Here is a 24,533-nt window from a genome sequence, read left to right as displayed (position 1 = left end):
TAACTCAGATATAATCTATTTCATCCCATTGTCAGCTCTGCTCAAACGGTTTTTTTTTTTGGGGGGGGGGGGGAAGTTTAAAACCTGTTTAGCAGAGGCAAATGTGGAATGGGTGTGCACATCACAAGTAGAGATGGTTACAAATTCCCTTCACCCCACTGAAAAAGTGAATGTCTATCTTCTCCTGGCAGAAGTTTCAGCATCGGCTCTCCTCCTTAAATTAATCTCCCCTTTCCTCCAGCTGGGAGTGTTCAGCTAGGTCTAGGACCTCTTTCAGGATCGGTTCTTGCTATTGTGCTACTTTCTTTTTCCTAATGAAAGCCTTTCTTTGGCCATTTGTAACTGGTCAGTTCCTTCTTTCTCTTCTGGGAGAGAATATACGGTAACCTTTAAAATCTGTAATAATAACAACACTTGATATTTCTATAACACAATTCACTGGTCAAAATGTTTCACGTATGCCACAGACTGTAAAATAGGTCAATATCATCATCATCATCTTCATCATCACCATCCTCATACTGCCAGAGTGGAACTGAAGCAATAGTGAGTTGCCTAAGGCCACCTAGTGCACATATAGCTCATGGGAGACTCAACATGTCAGCTTCCCAACTCAGAGCTCTCAGAGCTCCTAGACGACACCAACTCTCAGATTTGTGCTTGGCGTCTCAGTGCTTCACATTAACCATTCTTTACTCAGTTCCACCACAGAATTTTTCAACTTATCTCATGTTTTAACTTTCTAATGTACCCCAGGCATGTATATCCCAACATCCTTTTACTCTGGATTCTTCAGTTCAAAATAACTTCTACCCCTAATGCTCAGTTTCCATTCACTAAAGTGTTGCATTGCTGTGTCAAAATAGTCCCGCACACTGAGACTCACAAGCAGGTGCCAGGTAATGTCACAGGGTGGGGCTTGGTGATGCCACATGGTTGCCAACTCTTTAAAGAAAAAACAAACTGCTTCCAAGTTTTGCAGAACTTAGCAGGAAAAAGACAAAGTCCATAAATAAAAGGGTGGAGCCCAACCTTGAGAAGGCCTACCTTACAGCACTGATGCAGCAGCCCCAAAGTAAAGGAACAAACATTGCCTTACCTGGAGGAGGCCTCTGCATTGGCAAAGAAATGGAGGGCGTCGTGGGCCTCGCATGCCAAGCTGCAGGGAGATAACACCACTAGTGACGAAAATCGCTTCAATTGCGATTTGTGGGAATAATACCATCATGTTATATACTATTCAATGTGTAATTTATAGCAGAATGCAATGAAAAAAAATGGAGTGAAATATCTCTATTCTATCAAAAGTTATGGCCAACAAACCGGAAAACAAAAATACAATCTTGCGCTGGGTACAGCACAGGCCTCCTGGCCTGCCTGTTCCAGTGCAAGATACAATTGTGCTGCATGTTGCACAACAGGGGCGGTCTACAGTTGTAGAATATTAAAATCAAACTTTTAACATTTTTCCCCATGTCTCCAGGTCAATTTGACCTACTCTTGTTACTGAGCATGGATGTGAAATACAATGCAGTTGTGTGTGTGTGTGGTCATGAGTGAATGCTAAGAGAGTATCTGGACCACATTGTGGTTCATTCAACCCCTTCTTAAGACTTTGTACAGAAAATAAAAAGAAACTTCCCATCCCCTGAGAACTAGGAATGGCCCATCAAGTACCATTTAGGAACAGGTTGGTTCTGTATCCGCTCATTCCACAGAAGATTCCCTTTTAGTATATGGACAAAAATCCTATAAAAGTGTGGCCACACACTGCAAATTGTTTAGAAACATACACCCCCTCCCTGAACAACACACACTGAGAAAAGGAACTTACTAAGGTGAATGAGTGGAGAACTTTTCTCATGAGATACTTCTGCTTTCTGAAACACAAATTTAAGTTTAAAGTTCAAATGCAAAATAAGATGCTTTGGATAATTCTGACAGTGATTCTGTTTACAGAAAGAAACTTGAGTACAATATTGGTAGTATAGTACTTTCCTACAACTTCCTCTGATGTATATTTACTCACATACATCCCCAGACACTCACTGTTCTTCCTCCATCACAAACTTACTTGGCTCCTCCCTTCCCCGGCACACACACACTGACTCAATCAGCTCTCTATTTCCCCTTCTCTTTTACCTGCATCTGGGATCTTGGCATGCTGAGGCTCAAGCTATGCCCTCAAGTTGCTGCTGCCCACAGTCCAAAACGTGGTGTGTGTGGGGAGGATTTCTGCCATTGCTACTGCTGCTGTTTCTGAGTGGCCAGCTGGCAGGAGCCTGGGGGGGGGCTAGGGGGGCTGCCATTGCTGACACCACTCCTGCTGCTACAGTCAGCCATGGGTGGGCTGGGTGAACAAAGCATTGGCAGTGGCTGCTGACACTGCTGTTTCTATGGTCAGAGGGAGCGTTATCACACAACTTTGTGCTCTGATCTGCCACCACTGGACTGGTCCACCTCTTCCAGTCCTCACAGGTCAGTTGGAGCAGCAAGCCAGGAACAAAGGGTGCAAGGAAGAAGAAAAGCCATAGCAGTTTGGTGCCATTTTACCTTCCTTCCTCTTCCCAGCTAGAGCCCTGAGGCAGGATTTCTGTTATCTCGGTCATTCCCTGAAGCCTGACAACTTCATGGATTCGAACCTCCAGGTTACACATGAATGTCCATGAAAAGTGTGCCCCTGTCCAGTCATTTACCAGACATTATCTGCTTTCACCATGTGTATAAGGAGGATCGGGTATGTTAGGGGATAATTTATCTGTGTTAAGTGATGTACCCCATGTCAGTGCAAGACGCTTAGTGAGAAGCAAACTAATAGGGATAAAACACATGCTCATACCTGCAAGTTGCAACCCTCTTGACATCTCACCTCCTCTCATAATTGGCCAGTTATGACAGAAAACTGCTTAATAACTCTCTTTAATGAGCCAGATCAGCCTGCAATTGTGTGTGACTCGATAATTCTGTCTGCCTGTGCACTATCTATATACTGGGGTGTGCATGGCAGTGTGACTCTATCTAGCTGCGTTTTGCATGTGTTGCTAATTGCATCATGTGGCTAGAGCAGTGAATAATTGCAGCTACCCTGTGCTTCTTTCAGGTATGAAGCTTTGCACTCCTGTTGAGCGCAAGTCATGGGGATGAGATATAGGCTGACACCAGTGGCCGCCCTTGAAAGTGATCTCAGCTAGGGTACTAATTAGGGGTATCGGGCATCCTGTATTTAAAGGTCAGGTGTCTAGGCCAGAGCATGTATCAGAACCATACAGCTCCACAAACCCCTTATTGCTCTGTAGTGACAGCATCTTTGGCAATTGGGGGCCCAATCCTATCCAATTTTCCAGTGCCAGTGCAACCTTGCCAGTGGGGCATGCACTTCATCCTGTGGTGGGGAGACAGGCACAGAGGCCTCCTCAAGGTATGGGAACATTTGTTCCCTTATTTCGAGGCTGCACTGGTGCTGGAAAGTTGGATAGGATTGGGCCCTGAGTCTATCAGCCAGAGCTCACATCCCCAAAGATGGAAAATTTCTGTGCTGGCATGAGCCCCTTGAGGGGCTGAGATCATCCATCACAAGGCTTCTGATAAACTCTGAGTTGGCCTCCCACATCTAGAACTGGTGTAGTGGCTGTTTACATACAGCAGCTTTCCTGGTACAGAAAAATGCAGTCTTGTCTTCTTACGGTCCTCCTTTACGGGGTACAAGCCATGATGTGTATGCGCAACCTCCTGATTTTTGAAATGGGCTATGTCAGAATGCCAGATGCAAGGGAGGGCACCAGGATGAAGTCTCTTGTTATCTGGTGTGCTGCCTGGGGCATTTGGTGGGTCGCTGTGACATACAGGAAGCTGGACTAGATGGGCCTATGGCCTGATCCAGTGGGGCTGTTCTTATGTTCTTATGTTCTTATGTTCTTGAGTCCAACTCTGATGAACTTCCAACTGATGAACATCCAACTCTGATGAACTTCAGGGGAGATGTCCGCCAGCAGAAGATTACTCTTGTGGAAGACCTTGTGATCATGCCGAGATGAGGAGCAGCTAGCTAAGCCCTAAATGTCTTAGGGCGCAATCCTGACTCAGGCTTGGGCCGGTGCAAGTCCCTTGCGGTGGCCCAGGAGTGTTGCAAATAGAAGTGTGCCGACCAGGGCCTAGGAGGGGGGGGTTAAAGGGTGTAATTTGTACTCAGGCCCAGGGTCAAAAGGGGGACTCGGGAGCCAAAGGAGTGGGCCCAGAAATTTCCTGAGATCTGACGTTTTACTATATACTCAGAGTTGCCTGCATCTATCTCCTGCATCTATCTCCGGACCAGATCAGGCAGAACGCTCTTCAACCTCTCCAGACTGAGAGCAAAGTCCAAAGTCCAGCTGAAATGTCTGAGTGACTTCCTCTTTGCCGATGATGCAGCTATCACTACCCACTCTGCCAAAGATCTCCAGCAGCTCATGGATCGTTTTAGCAAGGCCTGCCAAGATTTTGGACTGACAATCAGCCTGAAGAAAACACAGGTCATGGTTCAGGATGTGGACTCACCTCCCTGTATTACAATCTCTGCTCATGAACTGGAGGTTGTCCATGACTTTGTGTACCTTGGCTCAACGATCACCGACACTCTTTCTCTCGATACCGAGTTAAACAAGCGCATCGGTAAAGCAGCTACCACGTTTTCCAGACTCACAAAGAGAGTCTGGTCCAACAAGAAGCTGACAGAACATACCAAGATCCAGGTCTACAGAGCTTGTGTCCTGAGTACACTTCTGTACTGCAGCGAGTCATGGACTCTTCGCTCACAACAGGAGAGGAAACTGAACACTTTCCACATGCGCTGCCTCCTATGCATCCTCGGCATCACCTGGCAGGACAAAGTTCCAACAAACAAAGTTCTGGAACGAGCTGGAATCCCTAGCATGTATGCACTGCTGAAACAGAGACGCCTGCGTTGGCACGGTCATGTGGTGAGAATGGATGATGGCCGGATCCCAAAGGATCTCCTCTATGGAGAACTCATGCAAGGAAAGTGCCCTACAGGTAGACCACAGCTGTGATACAAGGACATCTGCAAGAGGGATCTGAAGGCCTTAGGAGTGGACCTCAACAAGTGGGAAACCCTGGCCTCTGAGCGGCCCACTTGGAGGCAGGCTGTGCAGCATGGCCTTTCCCAGTTTGAAGAGACACTTGGCCAACAGTCTGAGGCAAAGAGGCAAAGAAGGAAGGCCCATAGCCAGGGAGACAGAACAGGGACAGACTGCACTTGCTCCCGGTGTGGAAGGGATTGTCACTCCTGAATTCGCCTTTTCAGCCACACTAGACGCTGTGCCAGAACCACCTTTCAGAGCACGATACCATAGTCTTTTGAGACTGAAGGTTGCCAACAACAATGCCTGCACAGGATGCTGGGGACACTACAACAACTGGTGATGCTGGGGACACTACTGAGACTACATGGGCTTGGAATCCAGAGATTTTTGCAGCTGTCTCTAACTTCCCCCCCCACCCTGTTTTGCCCCCCCTTCCCCTATTTCTGCTCGTCCATCACCACCCTCCCCCACTCTGTTTCACCCCTCTCCCTTTGCAAAGGGGCCCAAAAGAAACTTTGTACCCCCTGATAAAATTCCTCTCAGAAGCCTTGATGCCGGCCTGCGGAGGCTGGAACAAGCCTCCATGCCAATGGAAGCACTGAGGCTTGCGTCGGCCTGGCCTCAAGAGGTGGCACAAGTCTGAAGAGACCCATAGGGGAAAGGGCACCTTTCCCAGCGGTAAGGGGAAAAATTTCCCCTTGCCTCTGGCTGAGCCACTTTTGGCCCCATCCAGCACTGGATACAGAGCAAACCTCCTGGCTTGCCTGTTCCAGCACAGGATAGGATTGCGCCCTTAGATGCAAGTCAAATAGTGAAAACATGGCCTTGCTCTTCTAAAACCCTGTCCTTGCTCTCAGTGCCATAAGGTTTGTTGCTGCCCTAGTGTGCTTTTGCTAGGCACATTCTTCACCATCCTCATTGAGATGATCACAGTGGGACAGAGAACCATTTAGTTAGTTGTTTTATTTCTGTAAACCTCTTTGTGAACTTGTTTTGTTGAAAAGTGATATATAAATATTTTGATGATGGTGGTGGTGGTGATGATGATGATAATACAGGTGGGACCTGGGTATCCATGGGGGATCCATTCTCTGACTCCCTCACACGGATGCCAAAATTTGCAGATAATCAAATCCACTATTTTCTGCCCCATAAGCCCTATGAAGAGGACCAGAATGCTCTGGTCCCCTCTGTATAGCTTTCTGAAGCCCACAGAAGCAGTGGGAGTCCGCCTGCTGCCTCTGTGGACTTCAGAATAGCCATTTCTGGCTGGAAAATGCTACTTCCAGTTTCCCTTGGGAATCCGGAAGTAGTGTTTTTAGCCAGAAATGGCCATTCTGAAGTCTGCTGAGGCAGCAGGCAAACTCCCACTGTCTCTGTGGGCTTCAGAAAGCCCTCTAGAGGCGAATGGAGCAGAGCTCCGGTCGCCTCTGGAGGACTCAGGTGGGGCCAAGGCTTGTTCAATGCAGGTTAGAGGACCCTCATTGAACCAGATACTTGGATGCAAAATGTGCAGATACGGAGGCCCCACCTGTAATAATAAGACCTGTGTTTAATAATACTGGATGGCAGTGGGGGTGGTGGTAGTTTCACAAGGGTGAGGTGGAAATGACTGTACTTTCCTAGAAACTTTTATAGACCAGCAAAAAGACAAAAATGTGTAGTCGTAGAAGTGTGTGCATGAAGCTCATGCATGTGTAAGTTTGAACGATTTTGTTACTCAAAGCAACCAACATTTATTTATTTAGAATGCTCAGCAAGTCAGAACTATCACCTTTTCTAGGCACCTAAGGTAAACTGAAAGGAAAAAATCTAGAATATAACATTCCTGGGAAGAGAAATTTCTGGGAGGGACAGTGTCCTCCTCGATCCTTTGATCAACAGCTCTGCCATGCACTATCATCTTCCCTGATCTGGCCCACCCCTTCCAGTTCTATGTGTAGTCTATGCTCTGCTCTTTGCCCCCCCTTCCATTCCACCCTCTGTGCGCTCTTCCAACTGCCTTCTTCTCTGCCCCTCCCCCACTGTCTACACTCAGCATTCTCTCTTTCCCTCCTTCTCTCTCTCTCTCTCCCCTCTGCCTTCCCTTTCTATTTTCCATTCGCCCTCCTGCCTGTTTCCTTTCCCTTCAGTTCCTCCCCAGTGACCCCTCACAAGCCAACCTGATCCGTATTGCTGTAACTACCTTGCCCACCCAGCTTCACTACCCTCCCGCCCACATCTTGCCTCGGTTTTGTCCCTGCCCCAAGTCCCCCTTGATCTCCAAGCTCACACGTCTTCTTCCCCACTGTCCTTTCACAATCTCCATTGCTTGGTGGCTTCGTGATTGAAATCATGTCTGGACCACCTTACAAAGACTCCAAGCCAGGGGCCAGTGCTTCTAGGTCCAAATCAAATTTACGTTCAACTTCTAGGGTTTCCTTTGCACTAAATACCATCTCAGGTTCAGATCCAGCTTCTGAGAACTTGCAGCAAACGTCCTTCATGCTCAATGCCACAGCAGGTCCGACTTCTGAGGACCCCATCTCTCATCCCATGTCAGGGACCAACCTCACAGATTTCTTTGAGATGAGAACCAGACACCCCGGCCAACTTTCAAAGGACTCTTTCAGTGCTTCCACACCAGATTCCAATATTGCCAGCTCTTTTCTGGCACTTTCCATGTCACATTCATTTTCACAACCTTCTAAGGAGATGCCTGTAGTTCCCAGGCACAAGGCTAGCATTACTAGCAGATTTCTGGCCCTTTCTAGGTCTAGCCTAGATATGGACCTCGAGCCCAAAGACGTGCCTGATGTTTCCAGACTATCACCCCATCGTGCTCCCTCCGTTGTTTCTTCTGCTTCTAACCGGGTCCAAAAGCATATGCAGTCCTTTAAACTGTCCAAAGAGCAGCTCCTGTATGTGAAGATCTCCATGGAGGAAGCCCTGGAGAGAGGCCTAAAGCACCACTTCCAAGGAGGCAGTTCTATCCCTGTCATACCCACCTATGTCTGTGCCTTGCCTGATGGCACCGGTAAGTGTGCTGTACAATAGTTGTCCTAATATTCCTTTCCCAAACCAATCTGCACACCCATGCAAAGCTTTCAGCCACCATCACTAGGATTTCCGCCTTTTGAAATTGCCCTTCTAGCTGTGCCTGTAGAACTAGCTGGATGTGCAGGTATTAGCAGGAGATAATATTTATCTCTATGATGTGAAATGCATCCCTTGCTGATATTTTGCTTATACAGCTGCTGGGGTCTGCTGGATTTGGCAACGGCTGGGGGCTAAACCCATCAAAGGGCCCACCTAAGCCGGCCAACCCCTGAGCTCATTGACAGTGGTAATTAGGTAGCTGGTAATGTGAGAGCAAGGAGTTGCATGGGGGAACCCAGTGCAGAGCTTTGCCCAAAGGACCCCAGACCCAACAACCTGGCACAAGCACTGCAACTGTTGTTAAAGTTACAGCTGCAGGTCAGGCTGGTATTTTGTTTTTGGATGGATGTCATCACATCACTCCTCACTGACATCACTCATCACTCCTGACATCAGTCCCCATTGTTTTCAATGACACATCTTTTCCCACCAGGCCCCCCACCCCAGTCAGTTTGCCACAAGGTTTTGACACCTAGGATTGGGTATTTATGAGTATATGTAGAGTTTTTTTCCCCTGCCAGGGGGGAGGCAGTACTTCTGGAATGCAGTGGCATCATTGGGAAGGGTGGGAGCGGACCAAACCAGGTGATGCCATGGGGAAGGGGTGGATACCACTAGTGGCCAAAATTATGGAAACTTTTTGGAAAATTGGTATTTATGAATAATACCATAAAGTTGTATATCGTTATACACATAATTTAATGCACAATGTAATGAAAAACTGTGTTGAATTCTCTGTATTCTATCAAGTGTCAGAGTCAAATAACCAGAAAACATAACTGCCTTTTGTAACAAAAAGTGGATTTTTTAAACTCCAATGATACCAATCATCTAAAACCAATGGTACTGAATTTTCCAAGAACCAGTGAGGTGTTGTTATGACACAGCATGGAATTAAAAGTTGATAGTATGCAATAACTCTCATTTGCATTTATGAGAGCTAATACTAAAACTCCTATTCAGTTGTGTGTCATCACTCACACAAGCTGGCCACTTTACTATTGTTTTCTGGAATTTCATAAAATGTTTCCTTTGTGCTGTGTACAGGTGGCTCATGTTATTTGCAGATTCAGAACTCACAGATTTCCTCATCTGCGGACTCCAAACTCATAGGGAAGGGTCCACCTATCGGAGCAGTGCTCTGGTTGTCTCTGGAGGCTTTCTGAAGCCTGCAGAGGCTGTGTGTGTCTGCCCGTGGCCTTTGCGGACTTCAGAATGAAGACCGGAGCGATTTAAAGTGAACTTCTGGTTTTTGGCAAAAATTCGAAGTTCACTTTAAATTGCTCTGGGTGGCTTTCTGAAGCCCACAGAGGCTCAGGACAGACGCACACAACCTCTGTGGGCTTCAGAAAGCTTCCAGTGGCGACTGGAGTACTGCTCTGATCACCCTTGGAGGCTTAAATGGCCCCCAAAAACCACAAATTTAAACTTCCATGGATTTCAGTATCTACGGGGGTTCCAGGAATGGAACCCCTGCGGATAACATGGGCCAACTGTAGTTACACCCTGAGTTCATGGTATATTTTGTTTTCTCAATGGATGTTCATAGTCAAGTAGCTATGCAACTTCCATGGCTTTGTGACTGTTTTCTAGACTTTATATTTGTCTAGTTCTAAGCCTAAGTCCTTTGGCGCCTTGGAGGCTTATCCCATGTGGGGTGAATGAGTCAGCAAACTGTCTTTAGTTCTTGAATTGGCTGGAGAAAACATACAAATGAAATAGTTTCTGGAACTTACAGATGGAAATTAGTCTGGGATCAGCTGCAACATCTGATTGTTTTTCTGATTTTTTTTCTCTTAAATCCAACAATACCTAAATGGGGCAAAATCATGGGGGGGTGGGAGAGCTTTAGCACTTTGAATCTGATTATCCCACCTGCTATTTTAATTAGGGAGAAATGTTTCCAGTGGCTTTGAAGCTTTGTCCAAAAGTAATACACAAGGGGCTGCAGTTGGAACTGTGATGGGGGAAAAATTCTAGTCTCCTTACATTCCCTAGGATTTTGCCCCATTTTGGATGGCCCTTCAGTATTATAAAAAAAATCCATTGGCGCAGTTTGCATTTCTTATCACTTGTAGTTTGGTTCTCAGTCCTTTTTCCCTACCACAACTAAGCTTAAGGACAGGCATCTAGAGCAGGGGTGGGCAAACTTTCAACTTTAGGGATCCTGGACCTTTAACAATTGTGTAGGAGAGAGAATTCCTCTTCTATGCATTTGTTAAAGGTCCTGGATTCCTAAAGTTGAAAGTTTGCCCACCCCTGTCTAGAGAATTGCATGTTCTTCCCCAGCTCATTCTTGCCTCCATTTTCTTCCCCTCCCTCTTGTTTCCCTTGTGTCTGTCTAGATCAGGGATATCAAACTCATTTCATACAGAGGGCTGATGTTAGCATTCATGGTGCCCGCTGAGGGCCGGAAGTGGCAGCATGAATCAGAAAGCAAAATCATTAAGTAGATGATGGCCAGAAATAAGCACTCTGTTCTCACATAGAAACTCATTAGCTGCAAATGACAGAAGAGAAAATGTGCAAATCTTGTTCATATTTTCAAGATATTAGACAGGCCAATTATAACAGGGGCTGGATAAATTGATCTTGGTGCCACATTTGGCCCGCGGGCCTTATGGTTGACACCCCTGGTCTAAACTGTAAGCCACTTGGGGCAGGGTTTTCTTTTCTCATTCTGTATAAAACACCATGCACGTTGATGACACAATACAAATACTGCCTGTTTTTTCCTGTAAACTAGAGGCAATGCTCACTGGACTAATGTAATCCAGTGAATCAAATTACACTAAAAATAAGGTTAAAATGACAGTTACAAGAGCCCAAACAACATCTTCAAACAATGACTGTTTGGCGTTTGAAGGGCAAAAGGAAAAGATGTGGAGTAGCTGAGCAATAAAGATCAAACGATGCTTTGCTTTACACATGTGCAACAGCATGTTTGTTTTATGCAGCCAACAGCAGCTGGATCAGACTGTTATGAGGGGAGTTTTTTTTTAACCCTCTCCCTTTGACATGCTCTTTATTGTGTACCCTTCCAGGGTAAATAGCAGCTGTGGGGGGGGGGCAGGGGCCAATTTGGATTGGGGCTATGGTGAGGGCCACCAATAGATACTGATTATACATAATATTCAGCTGCCCACTGTCTTGACGAGATATGGTATCAAGAATACATGAAGAAATTCTAATCTGGCTTGCGTATTAGACAATTATTAGATCTTGCATGTTAGACAACAATTCTGCCATCACAGCAACAAAATCTGCCTCTCCCCAGTTCAAACCCAGTTCAGCCAGCAAGGAGTGTGAAGAAGTTAGCATGAGAGTCGTTTGCTAACCTTTAGGTGTTGTGTCCCATTTCCCCCTCCTTCTTCTGTTACAGGCCAGTTAATTATCTCGCTGGTTAGATCGCCATCTCTGACTGAGAAAATGGGAGCAGATTTAGAATGCTGAAAATAATTTTGTTGTATTGAGTGGTGTTAAAAATTTTTGGCCCTTAGTGTCAAATGCACTATCTACACCTTCACTGGAATGTCCTAGATTAGAACCTGGAATCCTGCTTCTTGCCCTCAGCTTACCTGCCTAGATGTCTCCATGGGTGATGGTGGTGGCTGAGAGGCACCTTGGGAAAATGTGACAGGCAGAGCAAGCATGAAAAGCTGGACTCTGGAGTGAGCAACACATGTGTGCACAGTTTTTGCTGAATGCACTTTGTAAAATGGTGTCAGTAGCTTGTGCACAACTTTTGTTATGGGGATGGGGTAGATCTCCAGTAGGACCACAGTCTTCATTAATTCACATCATTAATTCACATCATTAACAATACAAATGCAAATACAAACCCCAAATGATGCCTCAGTGCCAATGTGTGTGCCATGACAGCTCGTACCTTTATACCAACAGGAATAACAGCTCATTGGATTTTTGATCTAACTTTACCTCAACAGGCTAAAGGGGTAACATTCTGTTTTTGGCATGACAACCCTAAAATACCATTGTACGTGATCTAGTTTTGTCATATTTTATACCCCAATCCTATCCCTACCAGCAGCACTGATACAGCTATGCCAAAAGGGCATGCGTTGCATTTAGCAGTGGAAGGGGGGAGTGATTTGAGGATAAAAGAGAGGTAGCTGTAAAACATTTATACTTACCTCCCAGTAAGCCTTGGGGCCTATGTCTGAAGAAAGGGGAAGGGAATTTCAGAATGGAGAGGATAGGATTGGCTGTTTGCTGCTGCTGCTGCTAGATCCATCTCCTCCCTAACCCTGGTTCCTCCCCATCCCTGCCCACTCACCCACTCCTCCCACCCCCTCCCATCACCACTCCCTGTACCACTACCACTGACTTACTAGAGTTTGGTGGCAGAGCTGCAGCGCTGTTGCGGCAACATGCCCAAAATGGCCACAGATGGAGTGCTGTGAGTTATGTTGGCAGCCATTTCATGACAATGGAAGTCACTGTCATAACCTCCTCTGTTTGGCCGCCCAGTCCTGTTAGGTTACAAACCTGTGGGCAGGGCTCTAAAATTGTCAATTACTATCATATAGCACATAGCAATGATAAATTATGAGGAAGATAGGCCTAAACTGAAATATACATTCAAATTAAAAATTCCTCATTGATAAGCAATGTAGTTGAGCTACACAAACAAAAGTCCTGGACATACCCTTCAGCAATTAAAAAATACCTGTCAGTTATGAGGTAACCCTAGGGGTGAGTGAGGCCTAAGCAATCTTGGTCACTAGCTCTTAGGATTGCTGTTCTGATCTCTTCACCAGAGAGAGGGAATTATCTGGCTCTGGAGATGACCCAAACACATGTGAAGGTCTTGTTGTACATGACAGACGAAGACAACCAGCAGGCGCAGCTGAGGTCAAAGAACTTTCCAATAACTGAAAACATTAGGAAGACCACTGCGGAAAAGGTACAATTCCTTTGCTTTCAGCTTGCTATGATTGTATTCGGATCTCTCCTCTGGTTCCCTTCTTTCTCTTAAGTACACGAAAAAATGTAGATATGTCCATTCAACAAACATGTAAAAGCCACTGCCTGGTAATATCTTTATGAAAACCAACCACAATGGCCCACTGCGCTGTGCAGCAGGCTTTCCAGATTTCCAAATGGTTCATCAGGATGGATGGAAAAGAAAAAGAAAAGGGACAGCGGTGAAAAAGCTGGACATGGAGGCAGAGCCCAAGATTTCAGTACAGTCGTCTTATAAACAGTTCTTTGGGGCTCTGCTGCAATGCGCTCCTGTTTTTTTGCTTTGCCCTCCGGCCTGATAAAGAGTTCTGAAGAACTTGAAAGGCAGCAGCTGATGATGCTGTTTCATATTGACTGGTCCTAATAAAGGTATTGCCAAACAGTAGCTTTTGGCTCTTTTCAGTGGTATCCCTGAGCAAGGGGTTGGGCTAGATGACCTCCACGCCTCTTCCAACTCTATGATTCCATTTAAAAGTTCTTGTATTGACTTCCAAATGTTTTTTCTTTCTTTTGCTCCGGCGTGTTTACCCCCCCCCCCCCCACACACACACTCATACACTCTTTGCCTTTCCTTCTCTCTTTGCTCTACTTCCATTTCGGACACTTATACCCCTATTCTTCATTCCCTGACTGTGGGTCCAATCCTATCTAACTTTCTGGCACCAGTGCAGCTGCAATGTAGCCCTAAGGAAAGGGAACAAATGTTCCCTTACCTTGAGGAGGTCTCGATGACTGCCTCTCCACGACAAGGTTACAGTGCATCCCTCAGTTGGCATGACTGCACTGGCACTGGTATATTGGATACGATTGGGCCCGGTGTCATTTTTTTCCTTTTCTGATAGGTTTTTACTCCAATCACCCCTTTGTCTTCTTGCATTACAGCATATAATGTTTGTTCAAAATTCACTTCTTAACTCAGGAACCAAATTACATGTGAGATTAACATCCCCAATCCAAACTGCCACTTGAGCCAGCACAGGCCTCTGTGTTGCAAATGTACTGTAAGGGAGAGGCTGGTAGGAGGACAGTTCAGTGGCAGAGAGGTGGCATTTTGGTGCGGGGCAGGGTGGAAAGGGGGAAGGTCAGGCCTTGGAGGAGGTGAGATTGGTGGTGGCAGCCAAATCCTAACATCCCCCCCCCCACTGGCCCAACATTACACTGGCTTCTCGGATTTGCACCAACTAAATAGCTCAGAGAAGCCCCATAGGGACAGCTGGAGTATTACATCAGATAAGGGGAAAAATACCCCCTTATCCCAAGGAGGCCTCCAGCCTACCTCTAACCTGCAAAGGATACAGCGCTGGCCACGTGGTCTGGTTATAGCTGTGCAGGGTTAGGATTGGCTGTAAACCAGTGATGTGCAGTGTGGGGATGGAAGATGAGGCAGCAGCACCCCACTGGGGTTCTTCGAAAAGCACCACCATGGCTGCAGAAGCTCCGAGTGTGCAAACGCTCACACCCACGCTCTCTGAGCAGCTGGAGTGGTGGGTTGTGTTTGCGTGATCCCAGCTGCGGTGGCAGCGTTTTTGGAGTGGATTAAAAAAAAAACTCTTTGCCTTCTGCTCCCCCCACTGCACATCGCTGCTGTAAACCAATCATTAGAAGATGGGTTTAATGTGAAAATGTTTGGGCAGTGGTCTGTTTATCTGCCAAAATTAATTGTGTGGGGCCTGATTGGACCTGCAAGTGGGGTGCCTGGTGAGGGGAGGAAGTCAACACTCTTCTGCGTTGGTTTTGTGCTGACCCCCCCCCCCAAGCAGTACTTTACTGCCAAACAGGCACTTTGGAGGGGATTTTCAGTGCTAAAACAGTACGGGGGGGGGGGAGTGTTAACTTCCTCACTGTATGCCATACCTTTTCTGGGGAAAACTTCAGATCAGGAAAATGGCACAGAAGAAAGATTTAAACACCCTTTCCACAGCATCACGTCTTTACCCAAAGTGTCCACCTGCCAGTTACTAGGAACTAGAAAAAGGTGTGGAGGAGCCTGTCACAGACCTTCTGTCTGGTTTCTGTCTAGTTTAGTCCTTGCTTAAGTTGAGTGTAACTTGCTCTCTGGTTTGGGAAATGTGTCAGATTTTGTGTGTGGTGGATTTTAATGATGATGATGGTGCGGAAACCATGCTTGATTCTTCCGTGGTGTCTCACTGCTGGTGAAATTGTTGGTTCTAGAATGGGAGAGGGTAAGTTATACCCTGTGAGAACATTTGGCAACAAGCTCTGAGGTGAACAGAATGCCGTGGAGGAGGAGATGAGGGTGGTCTGTCATACTTGTAATGTCTCATTTGCTTTTCCAGCTTTTTGAATTCCTTGCAGAGTGCCTGGAAGCATTTCTGCGTGAAGCTGGTACCAGAGAGAAATACATTCCTCTGGGATTCTGTTTTCCCTTCGCTTGCAAACATGTCTCGCTGAACCAGGTGAATATGTCATTAATGCAGCAGCAGAGTGCAAAGGGGGGTTGGAGGTGTGTGTTTCTTAGGACAATCCGGATGGTGCGATCATGCAGATCTCTAATTGCAGCAGAGCTGGCCAGTATGTGAAGACATGTCATGGGTTTGGTGGAAACTGGCTTCAAACAGAGCCATACATGAGTAGCTTTATCTGCCAGAACTGCAAAGTGAAAAAATGGATTTGAGAAAACTTCTCTGTGTACTTTAGTTGTGGCTTCTCCCTCTACTTCTAAAAAGTGTGGAGCAGGGAATTTGGCCAAGTGGGAAGTCCTATATGTTCAGCCCTAGAAGGAGGTGCTTGTAAGGGAGCAGGGCTGAGTTTCATTGGGACCAACCAACTGGAGGTGCTTGTGTCCTCAACTATATTCCTGTCTTGCTGTCATTTCATGTAGTGTTTTCTATTATACCCAACGAAAGATTTCTGGTGGTCAGGTATGGAGGGGAAAGATGTGGTGGAACAGCTACAGGCAGCTATTAACAACCGCTGTAAGGTAAGCTGTGCTAGCAGTGGCTAAAGTGTGCAAATCTGTGAAGAGAGAATAAGGGCCCAATCCTAGAAGGCACTTGGGCTGACGCAAGTCCCTTGCACTGGCACGAGAGTGTCGCAAAAGTGCCATAAAACACTTTTGTGCCACTTGTTGGGGAGATAGGTTGGCGCATGGATGTGCTCTGGCCTCCCTGCACCGCTGCAGGCCCCGGTGAGAAGGTGAGTTGTGTCGGCCAAGCTCAGCCGATGTAGGGGTATGGGGGGTGTAGAGAGGGGGAGGAGGAGGCAGGAAAGAGGTGTTTCAGGGTGGGGGTGGGCGGGCAGCGGGAATTTCTAGGGGTGGGTGGATGGGCGGGGAGCGGGAGGTGGAGCCAGGATCTGGCAGTTATGCTGGATCCTGACTCTGATTCCGGGGCAGCGCAGCGTGGCTCCAGGCTCCTTGGATCTGCACCACCTCATCAGGTGGCGCAGATCCGAGTAGACCCACTGGAGCGAGTAGGCCCATTGCTGCAGGGTGACACAGGGTAAGAGGAAACATTTCTCCTTGCCTCGGGCTGCACTGCTTTTGGCCCCAAACTTGTGCTGGATGCAGCGCAGTCCTGCTGGCCTAGCTGCTTCCATGGCAAGTTAGGATTGCGCTCTGAATCAGTTTGATCATTCTCTCTCTTTCGCTGACTCCAGAACTACCAGATTGAGGTCATTGCTGTGGTGAATGACACTGTGGGAACCATGCTGGGTGGCTGTTCTGAAAATGAGCCATGTGAAGTTGGGCTAATGATAGGTAAGCACTAACGTGTGCAGGCTGGATTCATGCTAGCTGTACTGTTGAACTGGAAGGCTACAAAACTAAAAGCTAATCTCTTTGCTATTAAGAGTTAGAATGAACGCTTCTAGACATGCATACCTATAATACTGTGTATTTTTTGCAAAGTGACAGGTAATAGCCCATTGCCAGTTACTGTCATAGATGGACTTTGCAGCTTATACAGTGGGGCAGATTTTTTAAGAGAGTTGAGAACACTTCAATTAATAATCATTACAATAGTCCCCCCCCCCCCCGTTTTGGGATTCTTTCCCTGGCTCCTGTCTTCCTCTCATGGCAGATGCTGGAACTAACTCCTGCTACATGGAAAAGGCGCAGGCGATAACAGGCATTGAGGAAAAAGCAGGGCGTATGTGCGTGAACACAGAATGGGGAGCTTTTGGGAGAGCCGGCGAGCTGGATGACCTATTGACAGAATTTGACCTTTTAATGGACAAGCAGTCCACGAATCCAGGGGCACAAAGGTGGGTCATTTTGAAGGAAGTGGATGTTTTTTGGCATTGGCATTGAGAGCATGGTCTGTGGTATGTTGCTATACTTAGCCTTAGAACTGAACCTGTGTCTTTGAGTCAGTGGAAGAGGAACAGAAAGAGTCACACTGCATTGCTGTAATGCTGTTCTTTGAGGGTTTTACATACTCCGTGATCCCAAATGAAGTTTCTATAGAAAGGAACTCCAAAGTTGCATTTGTAATTGTTTAGTTAACATCTGTCTACTTTGGTGCAAACGACCCATTCTCAAGAGAATATTTGGATATTGTGACAAAATTCAAGATTTTTGGCAAGTTATGCTGTGAGGAGGAGGAAGCAAAGAATAGAGGGGAGCATTGTAGGGATGGAGAAGAGGATAGAGATTTCGAATCAAGAAGAAAAGGACTTTTTACCGGGAAAGAAGCGTCCCCTTTTTGGCTGGGAACACAGGTAGACTGCCTGTCCGAGGATCAATTTGCGCTGTACACGTCAAGCACATTGGCTACGTGTGCACAGATATTTGCAGTGCTAAGCCCATTACTGTGCTCTGGAGAGATCTCCATGTCCAAATGCTTGGGGACACATTATGGACATGTGCTGCAGAGCTGTGACTGGCTCCTGGTTCCCCAGCATGTGTGAATACACGTTAGCATTGCAAAAACCAACATGAATTGGCTTTGAACATAAATGGTCAAGTAAATTCTTAGTTGTCCCCAAGGGCTTAGCTGATTCTGGGCCTACGTTTGAGACTTTTAGAAGAAAAAAAAATGCAGGCCTTGCATTTGCTTTGCTTTTCCTTAAGCTTCTATTTCAGAATTTCTGATTTTGCTCCTCTACGGAGGACAGGTCTGGAAACAGGATCTGGAACCAGGAAGGTACAGCTAGTCCCAAGATCTTATGCAAACAGCTGGATGCTCCATGCAAAGCAGATGCTTTCCCCCACTGATTTGTCATTGTGTGGCAAGGGCCTGTCTTGACTTGTAGTCTCCTTTGTTTTTCCTAGCAGCAAGCACTTACGATGCAGCCATAATTCCTTTTTAGCCTATACAGAATGGATCGAACAATTACCTGCCAGCTGCCCAGGAAGGGTGTTCACTGTTCTCACTCTACTTCTTTCCCTTTCTCGGCTAATGTTCTTCATTTTCACTGCTGACAGGTTTGAGAAGTTGATTAGTAGCTTGTATATATGTGATACTGTTCGAATTTTGCTGGCTCAACTGGCTGAGAAGGGTGATCTCTTCAATGGTGTTCTTACTCCCACCCTGTTGACCAGAGGGAACTTTGACTTCCAAGATATGGCGGAGGTCATAGAGTAAGTCAACCTTGAGATACCCAATAGTCTTTCTATTCTCAACCATTGCAGGTAAGGCTCACTGCCCAATTCTATTGAAAGGACTTGCCAGTGGAAAACATGTTCTTCTAGCACAAGGTGGTACAAAACCACCATAAGTACTTTTGGCAGTGCAGGGAACTGGCGAAAAGACTGGCGGAAAGGCCAGAGCCTTCCTGTGCATGCTGGTAGAGCAACAGAGGCCTACTGAAAGATGTAAACCTGGCAAAGGGGGTGGGATGAAAGGGAGGGGATTGAACCGAGTGGGGAAGGGTGGAACAGGTCAATGACATGCAGCTTTCAGGGCAGTTTTCAAGATTATTAACGGTTCAATCCAACAGCTCCTTTGGGCTGGCACACGTCCCTTGTGCCAACCCTGGAGGGTCGCAAATGTGCTGTAAAGCATATTTGCACATCCATTTGAGTCAGCACCACCACTGGCCCCCACACCACCCCTGGCCCCACCCCGCACCACCACTGGCCCTGGGCCTGGAGAGTTTGTGCAGCCTTTCCAGGCTGGCACAGGGGTCTGGGGAGGTGTTGGGAGGACGAGCGGCTGGCGGGCTTATGGGCGGATGGGTGAGGAATGGGTGGCAGGGCCAGGACCCAGCACTTGTGTGGGATCCTAGCCCCGTTCCTGGGCAGCCCAGGGCAATCCTCTAGGCTGCTTGGATTTGCACACTGATTTAGGTGTTGCAAATCCGAGTAGCCCCATTGGGGCTGCTGCAACTCTCTCCGGAGTAAGGGGAATTTTTTCCCTTGCCTCAGGCCAAGCCATAGCCAGCCCCAAACTTGCACTGGATATAGCACATGCCTATTGGCCTGTCTGTTCCAGTGCAAATTAGGATTACACTGTAAGAAAGAATTAGAAAACATTGTGATGAGTATCAGTGTTCCTATAAAAATCAGAGGTGCATTCACACAGTATTATCAAACCCATTTTAAAGAAGGGTATCTTAAAACTGAAAAAATCACAAGAAAAACCCATCAAATGCCTAGAAATATGAAACATCTTTTCTGAAGTTAAGATGCAGGGCTGGCTGTAAGAACTGTGGGGCCCAATTGGAAACATTTTTTTTGCAGGGCCCCAGGTTCACAGGCAAGGTCTGTAGAATTTTAGAGAAATAAATAAAATTATTTTGTGGAGTATATATCTCAATGGTACAATGGAAAGCACAATGTGTGATTAAGAAGTGCATGTGAGTTAATAGACTGAATGGATCACATTTTAATATAAAATTGTATATGTGTAAGCCTACAAGTAAACAATCAAAATCTGAAGATTACCTTTGAAAAGTAAATTGTTACAAAACCACTTGTTTTAGTGACTGTGAAATGTTTTAGTAAAATATTAATTTTATTTTTTGCTTAGAAAAAAATTCAAAATGTAAGCATTTTATTGGGAACAAATTATCTTTTTTTGGATTTGTAAAAATCACTTAACATTAATAAATTATAAATAAGTCATATTATTATTGCCTTTTATTATGAAAAAGTTATCTTTGTTGCTTTTTTCTCTGCAAAGTCTCTTATGATTTTGTTCAGATTTTAACTCCTGCTAATTCCCTTTTAAGAATTCAAAAGAAAATTAAAACTGTTGCTGTTCTCTAGGAAACCTGCTGTTCTCTATAAAATGTGGTGTTAGGTGTATGTTGCAGTGTGTTGTTGTGTGTATATGACAAGACTAGGATTGATTATCCTAGCTTGCGGCCCCTTTGAGAGCAAATGGTCCCAGTGGCGTTGCTAGAGGATGCAGGCCACACTGGGTGATGCTCATGGGGGGGGAAGGGGGTAACACCACTACTTGCCAAAAAATTTTAAATCTTCATAGTTCTGAATAATATGATCATGTTATATATCAGTTGATGCATAATTGCATGCAGAATGCAATGCAACAAACTGCGTTGAAATACCTCTATTCTATCAAACATTATAACCCAAAAACCAGTGGGGGTGAAGCGATAGTACATCACCACGCCCTCTGCTAGTGGTGTAGCTAGGGGGGCAACAGGGGCAAATGCCCTGGATGCTTGGACACTGCCCTTGCAGGGGTGGCCTCACCAGCCTTTCCCCCCCCGCCACCCGTTTATCTTTCCTTTTTAAAGAGAAAGAAGCCTGCAGCTCTGCTGACTTATTTCACTTTAAAAAAAGAAAAGAAAAAAGAAAAGCTCTCTTCCTGATGAGAGAGGGGGCGACACAGAATCACGCCCAGAGTGGCTGTGAGTTGCTGCCACGCCGGCCACAATTCAGCACCATTCTGGGCCACCCCTTTCCTTTATAGGAGAAGAGACAGCTTAGAGCAGCAGCCTGCTGGGAGTTGAGACTCCTGGCACCCTGCTGCTCTGCACCACCTTTCCTCTCCTCCTTTGGGGCTGCCCAGAACTGTGCCGAATCACAACCAGAGTGGCCGCAACTTGCAAACACTCCAGACACGATTCCAGGCGCTATTCTGGTCCATGTTTTTCCTCTCCTTGGAGGAATCCAAAGAAGCGGCTCAGAGTGGCAGCCACTCCGGGTGTGATTCCGTGCTGCTCTGGAGCCTGCGCCGCATCTTTCATCTGCTCTGAGGAGATAAAAGACATGTCCCAGAGCAGCAGCATGCCAGGAGACTTCTGGTGCAGTTTTGGGCTGCTCTGGACTGCATCTTCCTCTGTTTGGAGGAGAGGAAGGGAGGTGACCCAGAGCAGCATGGAATTGCACTGGGAGAGGCTTCAACTCCAGGTACGATTCTTGAAGTGATTGCGGTGACATGATGAGTTGAAGCCATGCCAGAAGATGGAGATAGGGGTCCTCTGTAGTATGGATTTTAGGTTTCTAGGATTCCATGTCTCTCCCTCATTTAATGCATGTATTCTTTAACTGCAGTGAAGAGATGGGCCTATCCAAAGCCAAGAACGTTCTGCTACATCTGGGGATGGTGGCGAGCAATGAAGACTGTTTCCACTTGCAGGAAGCATGCCAAGCAGTATTTGACCGCTCTGCTAGCCTTTGTGCTGCTGCATTGGCTGGTATTCTTACTCGAATTGCTAGTGTTCAGAACCGGCCACAGCTGAAGGTCAATGTGGCTGTGGATGGAGTCGTGTACAATAGCCATGAACAGTAAGGAATTTCGTTGTATGTAGAGGCTTTTATTTAAATCAGGGGTCTCCAAACCCTGGCCCGGGGGCCAGATGCAGCCCGCAGCAAGCCTCTATCTGGCCCGCGACAAGCCTCTTGTCCCCTGAAAGCCTCTGGCCCACTTGGCCGAACATGACAGGAACTATGCTGTGGTTGAGTCTGGAGGGTATTCTAAGAGCCATAGAGGTTGAATGAATGAGCCCATTCATTCATTTATTCACTCATCTATCTCTAATTTATTTATATAAATTTTATATTTAAATTTTTTTTCCTGCCCTCAGCACCATGCCAGGTATTTGATGCGGCCCTCTGGCCAAAAAGTTTGGAGACCCCTGATTTAAATCAACACCAAGAGGCTATCCCACTGTCCCTTGAATCCAAGAAATCCAGGAATTCCAGGCCAAGAATTCCAGTATTCTTCACTTTGTTTCTTGTGCAGGCCAATTTTTCTGCTGAATTGGATTAATTGGCCAACTTTGTCCTGTACCATTTTCCCAGTGGTTTATCTATCCAGATAATCCCCCTCAGCCTAGAAGACTTAACCTAGCAGAGCTATTCTTTCTTACCATTAACACAGTGAGTAGGCCTATCTAGACCTTTCTCCTTCTGCATGACTCCATCTAGGACAGTAACCATGTATATCAATCAGATAACTGGATCAATCCACTTTGGTATCATCCAACTCGGACCTATTTCCTAGATCACTGATGCCTTCCAAGTGAAAGCATTTGCTCACACAATCATTGTTAAGAAGTTGCATTCAGTTGTTTTATTTTTTGGAATGCTGTACCAGCTCAGGAGTCATTCAGCCAAGAAATTTATTGAGTCCTTGCAGAACCAAGACAGTTGTAGGGAAGGTCATAGGCCCAGGAAGGCCATTCGTTTCTTTCACCCTCCTGCAATGTCCCTGATGTTTCTTCTTCCAGGTACCGTGAGATACTGCATGAAACGTTGAAATCACTGGTTCCTGAGTATACCGTCACCTTCGTCCCATCACATGGCAACTGTGCCTTAGGGGTTATCATGGCGACAGCTGCAGCAATAAGACGTAGAAACCAGCGTCAGCAGGTGGCCCAGATCCTGGCACCTTTCCGACTCTCTGTGAAGGAACTTGAAAGAGTGCAGAACCTGATGAGATTGGAGATGTTGAAGGGTCTGTCACTGGACCGCACAGCCACTGTTCGCATGTTGCCTACTTATGTCCGCCATTTGCCAGATGGCTCTGGTGAGGGCAGGGAACAGGGTGCTGGGGACTGGCCTAGTGTCTAGGGAGAAAAGAGCTTAGGGCTGCTTAAATATGGTCTCAGGGAAACTGTTCTGAGTCAGAAAACCTTCCTGGCTGCCCTGGTCTCATCTGACTAGCTTAGGTCTTTATTTGATCAGGGGCTGCTGTTCTGCCAAGGGCACAGCTCAAGCTACACAAACATATCAATACTCTTAGAGAGTAGATGAATGCTTCCCCTGCTGAGATTACCAGCATTGATTGTCAGGATGTTGATCCCTGAAAAAAAACGCCAACATGGGAGACTCTTGAGGTTGCTTGCAGTCTGTATTTGTAGTGAGGAACAGTCATATTCATCCATATTCTTCTGCTGTAGAGAGAGGGAAATTCCTGGCACTGGACCTGGGTGGAACCAATTTCCGAGTGCTAATGATAGAGCTGAAAGACCCAGAGGATGGTGGTGTGATCATGACCAATGAGATTTATACCATTCCACCAGAGATATCCCAAAGCTCTGCCATTGAGGTAGGTGCAGAAGTTCACATAAAATGATGGAGTTGAATGAGCTTCTCTTACAGTCTGGCTTGTCTTGTGGTCATATCTACCCCTTTCAAAGCAAGCACTGGTGCCTGTAGGGGTGGACGATCTTGCTTGTGTTGGGCCAAGCCTTTTGCTAATGGAATAACCTCTTCTCCAGTTTGTTCTGTCTCACAAAGTACTCATGCAAACTGCTTTCATTCCTGCAGCTCTTTGATCACATCGTTACCTGCATTGTGGATTTTGAGACAAAGCATAAAATGCTGGGGCTCGCTCTGCCACTGGGCTTCACTTTCTCCTTTCCCTGCCATCAAATAGGCCTGGACAAGGTATGGAACATAAATGGATTTGACGTTAGTGGTTGGACAGTGGTGCCCGGAGTGTCTTTTTGTGGGGGTTGGGGAAGAAGAATAAGCCTGAATTGGTTTGTGTCTCCAAGACGGAAAGAGCAAACTCTTTAAATGTGATGGAGGAAATAGCATAGCCTTTTCCATCATTTGTCAAGGATTTGAAATGAAAGCCCAGGGAATTGCCTGGAATATCCTGGGCTCTTTGTATGCTGCTATTGTAAGCACAAACGCATGCACACGCACACAGACAACAAATTTGGTAGTGGCAAGTTTCTAGTCCTTATAGTTATCAAGATAGGCTTGAAAATGGGTATGCAATGAGTCAGTCCTTAAAAGTGCATAAAAATGTATGGAATTCACTACCACAGGACATGGTGATGGCTCCTTTCTTGGCTAGCTGTAAAAGGGCATTAAGGCAAATTCATGGAGCATAGGTATATCAATTGCTGTGGGCCACCTCCAGATTCAGAGGCTATGTGCTTCTGAAAAACTGTTGCAAGGCAGTAGTGGTGGGAGAGGGCTGTGCCTTCATTACCTACTTATGG

At 46.3% G+C, this 24,533-nt stretch overlaps 1 protein-coding gene across 1 annotated transcript in view; it reads left to right on the top strand.

The window, feature by feature from the left end:
* HK3 (hexokinase 3) overlaps positions 1-24,533 on the top strand; it is an 88,068-nt gene that overhangs the window by 57,655 nt on the left and 5,880 nt on the right. Inside the window, 4 exon segments of the mRNA XM_066612943.1 lie at positions 2,190-2,218; positions 7,941-8,094; positions 23,478-23,626; positions 23,848-23,967. Coding sequence (XP_066469040.1) covers positions 2,190-2,218; positions 7,941-8,094; positions 23,478-23,626; positions 23,848-23,967 — 452 coding nt within the window.

This window comes from Tiliqua scincoides, chromosome 2, assembly GCF_035046505.1.
Source record: "Tiliqua scincoides isolate rTilSci1 chromosome 2, rTilSci1.hap2, whole genome shotgun sequence".
NCBI lineage: Eukaryota > Metazoa > Chordata > Lepidosauria > Squamata > Scincidae > Tiliqua > Tiliqua scincoides.
This window is presented reverse-complemented; position numbering and strand designations above follow the sequence as displayed.